This window comes from Mastigoproctus giganteus, chromosome 10, assembly GCF_048544385.1.
Source record: "Mastigoproctus giganteus isolate SK-2022 chromosome 10, ASM4854438v1, whole genome shotgun sequence".
NCBI classification, from domain to species: Eukaryota; Metazoa; Arthropoda; class Arachnida; order Uropygi; family Thelyphonidae; genus Mastigoproctus; species Mastigoproctus giganteus.
Window position 1 is genome coordinate 114,786,187 of NC_143584.1, and position 12,380 is coordinate 114,798,566.

The window sequence follows — 12,380 nt, forward strand, 5'->3', positions numbered from 1 at the left end:
ATTCTTTTTCTTTCCCTAGTCATATTATTGGCTAGGTCTAGTGTGACCTACATGTTGAGTGGGTATGGCTTTTCTCAGCTCATAATATATTCCTCGGCATACTATTTCCAGATATGGGAGGACAGTACCTGCCAAAACTTTCAGGGTAGGGATACTTTCCGTGCAGCTGGTTATTGACTATAACCAGCAAGCTCTGATTATAGTCAATAGAATAGTTTCCTGAATGCTTTCTAATTTCCTCTTGTTTCTAACTGTTGATGTTCTTGACCAGGCTGTTAAATTGGAAAGTGAATATAAATACCTTGGGGTGGTGATTGATGATTGTTTATCTTTCATTTCCCATTGTAAGTACCTTCGGCAGAAAATCCGTTCTCTTACCGGCTGGCTTGCCCGTTCCCTCTGGAATCTTAAGTCATCTTCTCTTGGTCTTTACTACAAGTGTCTCTCTTCATCCCCATCGTCTGCTATGGTGCCGGCACTTGGGGCTTCAGAATTCTAAATTCACTGGTCCAAAAATACCTTCTGCAGGTGCAGCGGTCCTTCCTCCTGTATACTTGCAGGGCATGTAGAACTGTTTCTACTGATGCCTGCTTGTTATTAATGGTCGTCTCCCTATCTACCTGGAAATTATATTGCATTTCTTGTCTTACCATAGGAAATCTCTCTCTCTCCTGCCTCGGTGGGAGATTTTGCTAATAATTATGAGAACTCTACAAATGCTGATCTGGCCAGGCTTTCCAATCTTGCTTTGGAAGAGTGGCAACACTTGGGATGATTCCTCTCTCGGCAGAGTCACATACTCTTTCTTTCCTCGTGTTTTTATTAAAGATAAAAATTTTAACTGGCTTCAACTTGGGTTATTTCCCACTTTCTTAATCACGGGACATGGAATTAATTCTCGTTTGTATAGAATTGGATTTGTCCTCTCTGCTCTTGTGGCTCTGAGGAGACGGTTGAACATATTACCCTACACTGTAATTTATATGTGGATTTAAGATAACAAGTGTCTATCTGTACAAATGTATATAATTTAGATGATTTTTGGCACCTGGTTGGGTCGGCAGACTCTCTTTCTGCCTTCTCTTCTTTTGCTAATAGTGTCTTCTGGAGAAGAGCGGCTTTATCAAGGAATAACCCTTGATTTCGTTATTTGTTCTTAATATTTATATGTATTACTGTATTCATTTTTTTTTTTTTTTTTTGAGAGGAGTTTCTTTTTTGCCTAAATTGCCTTGTGTTTTGGACGCAGAGTTTTTGCGTCTTTTCCTGGAGACTTGTTTCAGGTTTCGCCTGGCCGAGTGGGAGAGATGGACCTCCCTCTCCCACTTCAAACTCTGTTGGGCCTGCCTGAAATGATTTTCTGTGAATTGTATGTATTTTGTAAATACTGTAATTATCTTGTTAATATCATGGTGCTTTTGTTTGATTTGCTGTTTGCTCTCAGAATTGAGAGTAACTGATTTTATTGTGTTTTTGAATCAGCAGTTGTTAATCTTAAATGTTTATATTGTACATTACTTGTGTAGTTAGCTCATTATTATGTTGAAGAGTTTTTCTCTTCTTGCGTTGTCTATTTGGCTCTGAGGAGTGGGATGGACCTCTCCCTGCTCCCTCAGATCCAACCTTCAGTTGGCTGTTCTGGTTGAGTGAGATCATTTTCCTCTCTATACTGTTTTACTGCTGGCTGCTTCTCTTGCTGCTTGTGTTTTGATTTAATTTTGTTTTCCTGCGGGGCTGATTATTTGTTGTATTTTTCTTTCCTGCCTGATTGCAGCTGCAATCAGTTGGGTTTTTGCTAGTACCATATAGTTCTTGGTCTAGCATTTTTAGTTGTAAATGGGTTTTGGTTCTGAGGGGTGGGATGGACCTCTCCCCACCCTCTCAGATCCAATTGCTTTGTTGGCTGACTAGTTGGAGGCGTTGTTCTCCTCCTCCAGTCTTGCTATTATTTTCTTTTCTACTGCCAGTTGCAGTGGAAATGTATAGTTTTAGCTTTTGTTCAGCCCTGCAGGTTGAAGTTTTTTTTTTTTTTTTTTTAATGCTTACCTATGCATTATTGTTAATACTACTACGTGTCTTGATATTTGAAACAAGTTTTGTTTTTCGCAGCTTGTGGTAGCAGCTTTGCACTTGCTGGTTATGTATATAGATTAGATTACTTGTGCAGAGACATTTTCTCTGCATATTCATTAATTATTGTTTAATATTTAACTTATTATTTTGATTTGTTATACTTAGATTTAAATTTAGAATTGCTTTTGATTTGGTTAACTAATTTATTTGTACAGAATTTACTGGTTTTGCCTTTGGCATATCTTTGCCTTGGGTGAGTTCTGTTTGTCTCTGTGTTTTGCATATATGTTTCTGCATTTCTTCTGGTTGACTATTTCTGTTAATTTCTTGGTTGACTGGTTTTTCAGCTAAGATTTTAATTACTTATTTTGTAAATATTGTATATTTTACTCTCTGCTTATGCAGTGTAATTTGTTAATATGTTTACTGCTATGTTTCATATCGGTGACATAAGTATTTATTATTTATCTTAATTTATTCTTTTAAGTGGCTATCTAATAGCTACTTGTACATTACCTATGTTCTTTCCTTGAGACTTTTCTTTCTCCCCTTGTCGGTGCAGGTTGGGCTTCCTTCCCGGCTAGGAGAATCTTTCTTTCAAAATTACAAGCCTTCGGGCTTAAAAATTTTACCTCTTCAAGCTCTCTCGCTTGTTAGATTTTCCAACTAGTGTTTTCCTCTTTCCTATTTCTTCTTTTTCCTGAGAGTGTTTTGCTCTCTTTTCTTCTTCTACTTTCTTTTCTGATACTTTCTCCTCCCTATTCCTTATTTATTATAACCGGGATTCCACTTGTTGGAATCCCACTTAGTGTAATTTAGATAGTTCCTGGAGCGCCTCCACTTGGCTAGGGACGGGAGTCGGGACGCAGGTAGCTTGCTCTCTGCTTCCCGGCTGCGAAGACTCCAGGGCCGGCAAACAACAACCATCACAACACACATATATACTTACTTACACACACTTGCCGGCTATAAATAATCTACAGATGCTACAGCGGTATATAGGGGTAACCCTGGAGGCCGCAATCAATACAAGAATACCTTGTCCCTTGTTGATGTTCTATGGAACCAGATACCAGCTCCATAGGAAATGACAGGAACGAAGACCGCTTTTATATAATAAGCTTAATGTTTCCTTATTAAAATCCCAGTCAGCACGGCTTATCCTGGAGCCAGCATAGTTTCAAACTTTTTTAGCTATATGTTCAATTTGAGGGCAAATGATAAATTGTTATTGAAAATGATACCAAGATATTTTAGCTCTTGCACCATTCTGATAGAAGTTTCATTAAGTTTTATAAGTGGTGCTCTTCTAAGGGTACCTTTTAGTAGGGTGATTTTGGTTTTATTTAGTGAGATTTTTAATTTATAGACTTGTGCTTAGTTCCAAAATTTTAGTAAGGCAGTGTTAGCCAGATTTTCCAAGTGTTGTGATATTAGGTGAACATTATTTTGCTTTGTTCTTTGTTGAACATAAAGGACAGAATGGAATAATAACAATGATGAGCAAATGAGTTCTTGGCCCATTCGACAGGCCAAGAACTCATTTGCAGAAATCTTGTTGATGTAATCCACCAGTTTTAGATGCCATTGTAAGCATGAGAGACAGAGAGAGTGGGGGGGAGTATTTATTACTATGGATCACCATTTTATAGCTTTACACACGGCTCATTTTATTTTGACAAGATGTGTAATGCTTGAAATACATATAAAATCGTTCTTTAGTTTTATTTGTAACTCTTTTTAACTTATTAATTTTTTTCCAGTAAATTTTAATTTCAGTTAATAATAATAAAGTGATGCATTTGCACTAACCTACATATATTTCTGTTAATGATTAATTAAAATATCTAGCTTTAGCAGATTTGATTGAAAATATTTTTTTAAATATTACTTGTTCTTTGTTGGCAGATAGCAGTACAAAAAGGATCCTTGAACAGCACAATAATACAATTGCTCAGTATATTGAGACATTAGACAATTTACAGCGTATCAATGCTACAATTAGTTATTTATCTTCATTGTTAAACGAAATGAGGAAAGAGGTAGATGAGAAACTTGGTTGGCTGACTACCCTTATGGGTGGAGCAGGTGAGATTTTGTTACTTTACTGATAATTTTACTTTACATTACATCTTAAAAGGAAAATAATTCACTTTAACCTGGCAGTTGTCATGTCCTAGTTTGTTATTAAGGGAATCACACAGAACCTAGTGGCTGACTTTTTTATTTATGGAAAAAGGTTTTTTTTTTTTTTTTTCTTTTAATCTGCTTGCAGTATACCAGTATATGTATTTTCTTAATAGGTTGCAGTAATTATTGGATGTAAAAAGCATGTAACTTTAATTTTTAATTAAAAAATTAAATATATAAAATATGCTGTGTTCTTCACTCATTACTTAAAAAAAAATTCTGCTGAGAGAAAAAAAAGACATCACAGCCATAAAATAAAATAAACAGAAGACTAATTTTCTTTGTTAAATAAACAGAAACAAAGGAAAAAACAGTAACTGTTAAAGAATACAAAATTTTAAAATTATACGTGTCTAGTATTTCTGTTTATATAATACATATGTAAGCAAGAAATATGCAAAAACTTTTAGTTCTGATAAAAATGGAAAAAAAAATGCAAACAATTTTTAATAGTTACTTTCACTTCCATTTTTCAGTACAGAAAGCCATTAAGTCCATGAAATTTAAAATTGTGCATGAGCATATAATTTCTGCTTACATACAGGACTGTACTCACTCTTCTCAGGGCCTGAGGCACCAAGCTCTTGCAGAGCCCCCTTTAAAGATACCTGTCACAAAAAAAAAAAACAAAAAAAAAAAAAAAACAATTATTTTTACCGATCTGTTTTGTTTTGAATTTGATCTTATTTTTCTCATTACCTCTTTTGCTTACATGCTCCAGATTCATATTTTTGCTGCATTATTAACTGCTAAATTAAACTAAATTTCACAGTTTTTAGATCTCAGCTTATATAGATTTTGAAATCTATGGGTGGTCCAATTAAAATAGTTTCCATTGAACAAATAAAATTTCCGTATAATGAACGTATTTCAAGAGACCTGCGTACGCATTGTTTGCACCTCTGGCCTTAGGCAATAAAGCTGCTGCTGTACAATGCACGAATTAAGAACTAAAGGGACATTCCACAATATTTAGTGGTGTCCGTAACACATTTACAACCGACTCCCACATACTGTACCGAGAAGTCGTGCTGGTCAACTGCTTTCTTGGGTTCAGAGTCAGTGGAAAAGATTATAGCATATTCCCAACATGGATAATACGCCATGGGCAGCCTGTGTTCTACTGTAAGCACCTTATTTGAGAATTAGGAGAGAGTGATTTTCCTTTATTCTGGAAATTAATCTGTTCTTTTGCAGAAATGAGTCATCCGCACTTTCAGTAAATTTCATCTGTCTCTGTTTACATGGTAGGTACAAGTGGGCCCTAGTTTAGATCACGGCATTAAAAAAAAAAGAGATTGCTTTAAAAATTTGAGATTAGAGAGGCCATGTGAGGCCCCTCCGTATGGTGAGGCCTGAGGCTAGTGCCTCATGTGCCTGTTCATAAGTACAGCCCTGCTTATAGTTTCTGCTTATATACATAAGCAGAAATTTGTAGAAACTTAATTCCACAAAAATGGGAGGGGAGATTACAAATCATAAAATATAAACACAATCATAATAATCACTTCTATTTTACATTGGAAAATGACTGAGTGCGAAATTCCAAAATTGCACATGTGCATTTACAATTTTGTTTGGTCTATGGGCTCTGATATGCATTCAGCAGTAGGATTTCTTAAGTCAAAAGGTTGAGCAGTTTTGTTTTAAAAAAAAAAAAAACCCTGGAAAAACTAGTGTATTTATTATTCATTCACTTCACAAAGTTCTACACAACAATTATTACAAGAAAGGTTCAGAGAACTACTCTTTGAAGAGTTTTCATATGTTTTCCAATTATGTTTTTTCAACTTACTTCAGACACAGCATGGGTTTGTTAAGGGAAAGTCTTGTCTGACAAATTTGATAGGATATTATGATGTGGTTACAAAGGAACTGGATGCAAAAAATAATTTTGATATCATATATTTGGATTTCAGGAAAGCTTTCGACACTGTTGCGCATGGATGACTATTGTACAAATTGGAGCAGAATGGCATTAAGGGTAAGTTGCTACAATGGATAAAAGGATGGTTGAGTAGGAGAAGACAGAGGGTGGTAATCAATGAGTGCTTCTCTACATGGACTAATGTTATTAGTGGAGTCCCACAGGGTTCAGTGTTGGGTCCACTGTTTTGTATATTTATCAATGATATTGATGAAGGTATAACAGGCTTAGTGTCGAAGTTTGCAGATGATACAAGGGTTGGCAGGGTTGTTAATGACAGTAATGGCAGTGTGCTACTGCAACAGGATCTAGAAAATTTGGGCAGATGGGCTAAGAAGTGGCAACTGAAGTTTAACCTTGACAAATGCAAAGTACTGCATATGGGTAGAAGTAACCCCAGAGAAAAGTACCAACTGTGTGGTACTACACTTAAGGTGGTAGAAAATGAAAAAGACCTGGGAGTAATTGTGCAGTCAGATATGAAGTTTTCTGAGCAATGCAGACAGGCTGCCAGGGCAGGTCATGGTGTTTTGTCAATGATATATAGGAATTTTGCTAGCAGGGAAAAGGAGGTGATTGTCCCTCTGTATAAGGCAATGGTCAGGCCACGCCTTGAGTACTGCGTACAGGCCTGTAGGCCTCATTTTAGGAAGGATGTAGATTTGCTTGAGCGTGTATAGAGGAGGGGAATGAAGGGATCCTTTTACCAAGAGAGGCTTAAGTTCTGCAAATTGCAGTGGCTGGAGACTAGGCACCTGCACGGTGATCTGATTGTGGTGTATAAGGCCTTGAATGGGTTGAGCACGCTGAATTCTGATGGGATCCTTCCACTTGTTCAGATTACGAACCTGAGGAGGCATAAATTCAAATTAAGAAAAGATAGATGTAGAATAGATGTGCGGAAATATGCCTTTAGCCAGCGGGTGGTTAATTGCTGGAACAAACTTCCATCTGTCGTGGAAGTTGATAGGTTAAATAAATTTAAGGAGGAACTGGACAGGCATTTGGAGGGAATGGTGTGTGTTTTTTTTTTTTTTTTTTGCTGATGCTGCATAAGCTCATATACTTGCTTTCTTGCATCACATGCTGCTACTACTACTTAGTGAAAGCCCTAAATTGCTCCTCTAAAAGTTGAAACAACGCAATATTTAGAATTAGTGAGCATAGCAGTGGGTCACTTTGAACAAGAATAGTAGTTGTTTGACACGCAATCACAATATTGGAATAGGACCTGTGAGGTTACATGTGCCTGCAGTGTTAAATTGGAAAACACAAGAATTCTCAAAAGGATTGTTCTCTGCAACCTTTTATGTAATAATTTTTGTGTAGAGGTTTGTGAAGTGGATAAATCATAAGTATTTTTGTTTTTCAATTTTTTTTTAAAATAAAACTAGTCACTAGGCATGTGATCCCTCAAAAAACTTTGTAGCTTGTATGTTTGAATAATTACTTGTGAAAACTGTAAAATATCACCTTTTAAAACAACTGCAGTAAAACCAGGTGGAGGAAGTTTCAGTCATTAAATGTACAAAAAAATTTTTTGTGTGATACTTGACAGGGCCTCCACAACCACTGCTGGGTTAAGAGAATTGAAGTAATATTACATGTATATCCTCTTCTAATAACTTAAAAAAAAACTGGAAACTTGTTAATGAAACCTGGTGGCGAATTATTAACTTTTTGTATGTGTGTTGTATTTCCTACTCAAATTTTTGCAATCATTATTTTTTTAAAATCATTGTTTTTATTTTTTTTTTATATATGTATACTATTTTTATTGATTAACAGTATTATGGGCTTTGTGGATGTGTTCATATTCGCAACTGTAATAATTTTTTTAATACATTTTTTAATCATTTTTTCCAAAAATAGATCTGGCATACTGTGGTAGTAATACAGATATAAAATTCCTTGGTAATAACTAAAGTCAGTGGTGGCCAACAAGTCAATCGCGATCTACCAGTCGATCGCAGATTTAATTTCGGTCGATCAGAACGAATTTTAAATACAGTAATACCCCGAAGTTACGCGATAGGTGGGTCCGACGAAAATCGCGTAAGTCGAATTCGCGTAAGTCGGGGTACAACTTTGCATATAAATACATATAAATCTTGCTTAATTGGGACCAAGGACTAACAAAAACACTAGTTTAGAAGAAAAATATTAATAAAATTGCAGTTCTTTATACATATTAATACAAAATATGTATTAAAAAAACAAATGACTTACGTTAAAAAGTTATTTCGATGTCGATGGCTTCATAAAATCTAACAAATTCGTCTGACGACACAGCGCGTTCTTTTTTTCACGCAGAATTTCTTCGTAGCAAGCTAATAATTTTTTTATTCCTTGCTTTGTAGCTATAACGCGTTCTTCGTTGGAGTCTATGTTTTCTAAAATTTTTAAGCCCTTTACAATTGAGCCCTTTTCAATTTTCAACCTGTCAAGTTTGCAATTGTCATGTGCTTTTCGCCGTTGCTTCATTTAGGCCTGTAGTACGTGCAATATCACATGGTCTTTCATTTCGCTCAAAGCGTTTCACAATTTCATATTTTTTTCTCTATCGACAGAGGCGGACTGGCAATAAGCCTTACCGGGGAAACCCCGGTGGGCCAGTGTGATTTTGGCCATAAACCATAGTATGAGGCCACTATAAATTTTCCCGGGTAAGAATTTTTGACCCAGTCCGCCTCTGTTTATCGATAATTGCTTTTCTTTTTCTCTCTGAATCTGCAGTGTCTTCACCAGGACGCTTCCTTTTTATTTTTAGGGAATAAAGCACAATTACAAAACGAGGAGGCACGCTTGATACGCATAAACAAAGCTGCGCGCATGTAGCAACTGAATAAACAACACCATAAAGGCAGAGATACACTATTAACACCTCACATTTCTAGGGGTTACTACCATAAAACAATAAAAATCCAGTTGCGTTTCTGCTAGTGGAATCTGTTATAAACTGGTAGTAAACTCGATCTAATTGCATTTGCGATTATACCAATAGCTGGAATTGTGTTGGTTTTTACGTTATTATGGTGAAAGTGTGTTTCCCCTTCACTGATATAAAAAACATAAAAGCAGCAAAGTTGAATTTTGTTCATCTTTCGCTCTCATTCTCCACCGTCGCACCGTATATCGATAACATATGAAAAACGACCTTGAAGATAGTGGGCGGCAGCGTTGCCAAACGAAAAAATCAGGAACCGCGTAATTCCGAGTTCGCGTAAGTCGGGGTAGCGTAAGTCGGGGTATTACTGTATACAGTCATCCCTCGATTTGTGCAATGAAATTTTTGAGATGGCACATCGCGGCACATTTTGAAGGAAAAAAGTAGATAGCATCACAAATAAAGTTGGCCACTCCTGCTATAAGTGGGGTTTTTTTTTTTTTTTTTTTTTTTAAATAGAAAAATACATTTTATTTATTCCATATAACTTTTTTTTATTCCATATTCCATATCCCAGAACAAGGAGAAAGTTATATTCCATATAACTTTCTCCTTATTCTGGGATGTTTACATAATCAAATAGAAGTAGTTTCTTTTGCTTGTTTATGTTAATTATTTGCACTCCGTGTGAAGATGAGTGTAGAAAATTCAAATTTAATTAGAAAATTTGCCACTTCTCTATGAAGTGTATCAAACAACTTTTCCCCTGACCTTCTGTGTATTCTGTGAATGTTATGTTTTATTGACTGTATTACTTGTTTATCTAGTAACATATGCCAGAAGTTTCATTGCTTTAACTCTTATGTTTCTTTTGTTACAGAGCTGAATGTGTGACAGTGTCATCTGTTACAGAGCTGAATGTGTGACAGAGTATCATCTTGGATAAAGCTGAATATCAATCCATTATCAAATTCCTGTTTTTGCAAGGCAAACAGCCAACAGCTATTTATGAAGAGATGTCTGTGCTGTATGGGGATATCTGTTCTTTGTGTGAAATAATACATTGGTGCACTGTATCACTGACATGTTTCAAGGTGGAAATTTTCTCATCATGGAAGTCACCACGAATTCACACTGCTGAGTTCATGGAGAAAATTGAGCAGGTGATCCTTAATGATCACCAGATAGCCATTAAACAGATAGTTGCTGAGGCTGGGATAAGCTAATGGAGATTATAATTCACAATGATTTGAATATGAATTAGGTCTCAGCACAATGGATTTCTCGCTTGTTCACTTGTCTTCAGAAAAAAAACAGACTTGCTCTGCTGAATTGATTGCCATATAGACAATGATTTTGACTTTTTTTTTTTTCCCCAACAATTGGTGACTAGATGAATCATGGCTACACCACTTTGAACGAGAAACAAAACAGGTTTCAAAACAGTGGAAATATCCACCTTCACTAATTCCTAAAAAGTCCAGAGTGCAACCAACTGCAGTGGAGGTATTGCTGTTAGTTTCTTGGGATGAGATGGGCATTATTCTCACAAATTACCAGGAGAAGGGTGCCACCATTAATGCATATTACTACAGCAACTTGCTGAATCAATTACATGTGGCAATTAAGCATGCTGTTGCTTCACAACAATGTACCAGCCCACACTACTCTTACAAATGCTGAAACTATCCAGAAGTTAGGACTTTGTTTTGCCCAACCCATCTTATTCCCCTGACTTAGCACCTTCTGACCTCTTCCTCTTTCCACAGCGGAAATCATTTTTGCATGGAAAGCTTTTTTTTTTCTTTTTAGCAATGCAGAAGTAATTTCTTCAAGAAGCATGCTTTTTCAAGAGCAAAGTGATACTTTGTGCAAAAATGGCATAAGGAAGTGCCACAAAAGATGGGAGAAATGTCACTTTGGGTGGCAAATACATAGGGAAGGAGTAATACATGTTCCTAATTTCAACCTTCTGGGACATGTAGAGCATGGTGGGGGTAAAACACTTTTTGATACCTCCTCATAAGTGTCAGGTAAGCCTTCTGGTTTCATGCAAAGCCGTTAGCTATAACTTCCCATCCATGGTTCCACTCTGTTATTTTATGGTCCTGTTTCATTTTTATTTAAAGGTAATGTCTTAGTTTTCTCTTAATTCGTTGATGATTTTGTTAAATCTCGTACCACATATATCCCACTCGTGCCTATAGTTTTTCCAGCAAGGAGATTAGAATTGTGTAATATTCTGGGTGATAGAAGTTTCTAGGTTGTGTTGGATTTTCTCCACTTGTTCATAAAACTTATGCACCAGCGTTAACTCCTGTTTTGTGTTGCCTTTTTATACTCCTATTCCACTGGTAATTTTTTTTTTCTGCATGGAAATTGGCTCTTATTCTGCCAGTTATGAATCCCCCCCTTTCATTTATTCTTGTATCTGGAATATGTATGAGTAGTAAATGAAAATGTGTATGGCAATGTGGGCTTGCTTGCAGCTCTCAATTGCACCCACATTGCTGCACTTCATTGAGAGCTTGCTTTGATATGGACTTTACAAAATGTGTATCCTTCTCCCCAATGTGTAAAAACAAATGCATGTTTTAATTAAAAGTGAATATTTTGGATTAAATGTACAAATGAACTGTTTAAAAAAAAGTCATATGTGCAATAATCTAAAGTATACATCTATTGTATGCATGGGTGATTAATTGTCTGTGATTATATATGTCACAGACATTCTCTCAGATATGCCAGAAAAGCTGTACTTGCTATCTGTGAGTCTAAAACGCTGATGGAATTGAGATTCGGATGACACTCAAGTCGAGTGGGCCCAATTTCGGCGAAGTCCAGATGGTCTGTGACAGCCAAATCCTCTGCTTGCACCTTCACGATGGTGGTACTGTTAGTAATCCTGGGTATAATGGCCGACCGGGCTAGCCGAGTGGGTAAAGTACCTGCCCGGCAACCCAAAGGTCGCGGGTTCGATTCCCGCCTCGGGCTTGGATCAAAGTACTGCAAAAACCTTGGGAGGTGCAATATGGCCACAGAAGCCGATGCGCCAACAACTACCAAATGATATGATACCTGGGTATAATGCCCATGCACAAGCACACTGTGGGTGACCACCCAGGTATGAACCAAAGTAAGCAGGGGTTGAGGTGTGGCACCCACACCACATGCAGGAATGCCACCCCTCTGTGTTACCAGGCAATACTAGGTGGTAGATGACTCTCATCAATAACTCCAATAACTTTGCTTATTGGAGGCTTGAAGTGGTTGAACCCATGTTTAGTCTCCAGAGCTATGTTC

The 12,380-nt window shown here is 36.7% G+C and overlaps 1 protein-coding gene across 1 annotated transcript in view; it reads left to right on the forward strand.

The window, feature by feature from the left end:
• The window catches only part of LOC150079236 (protein brambleberry-like), a 190,781-nt gene that overhangs the window by 103,445 nt on the left and 74,956 nt on the right, over positions 1–12,380 (forward strand). Inside the window, exon 6 of the mRNA XM_090382238.1 lies at positions 3,982–4,161. Within this exon, the coding sequence (XP_090238364.1) occupies positions 3,982–4,161 (180 nt within the window). The remainder of the gene's footprint in view (positions 1–3,981; positions 4,162–12,380) is intronic.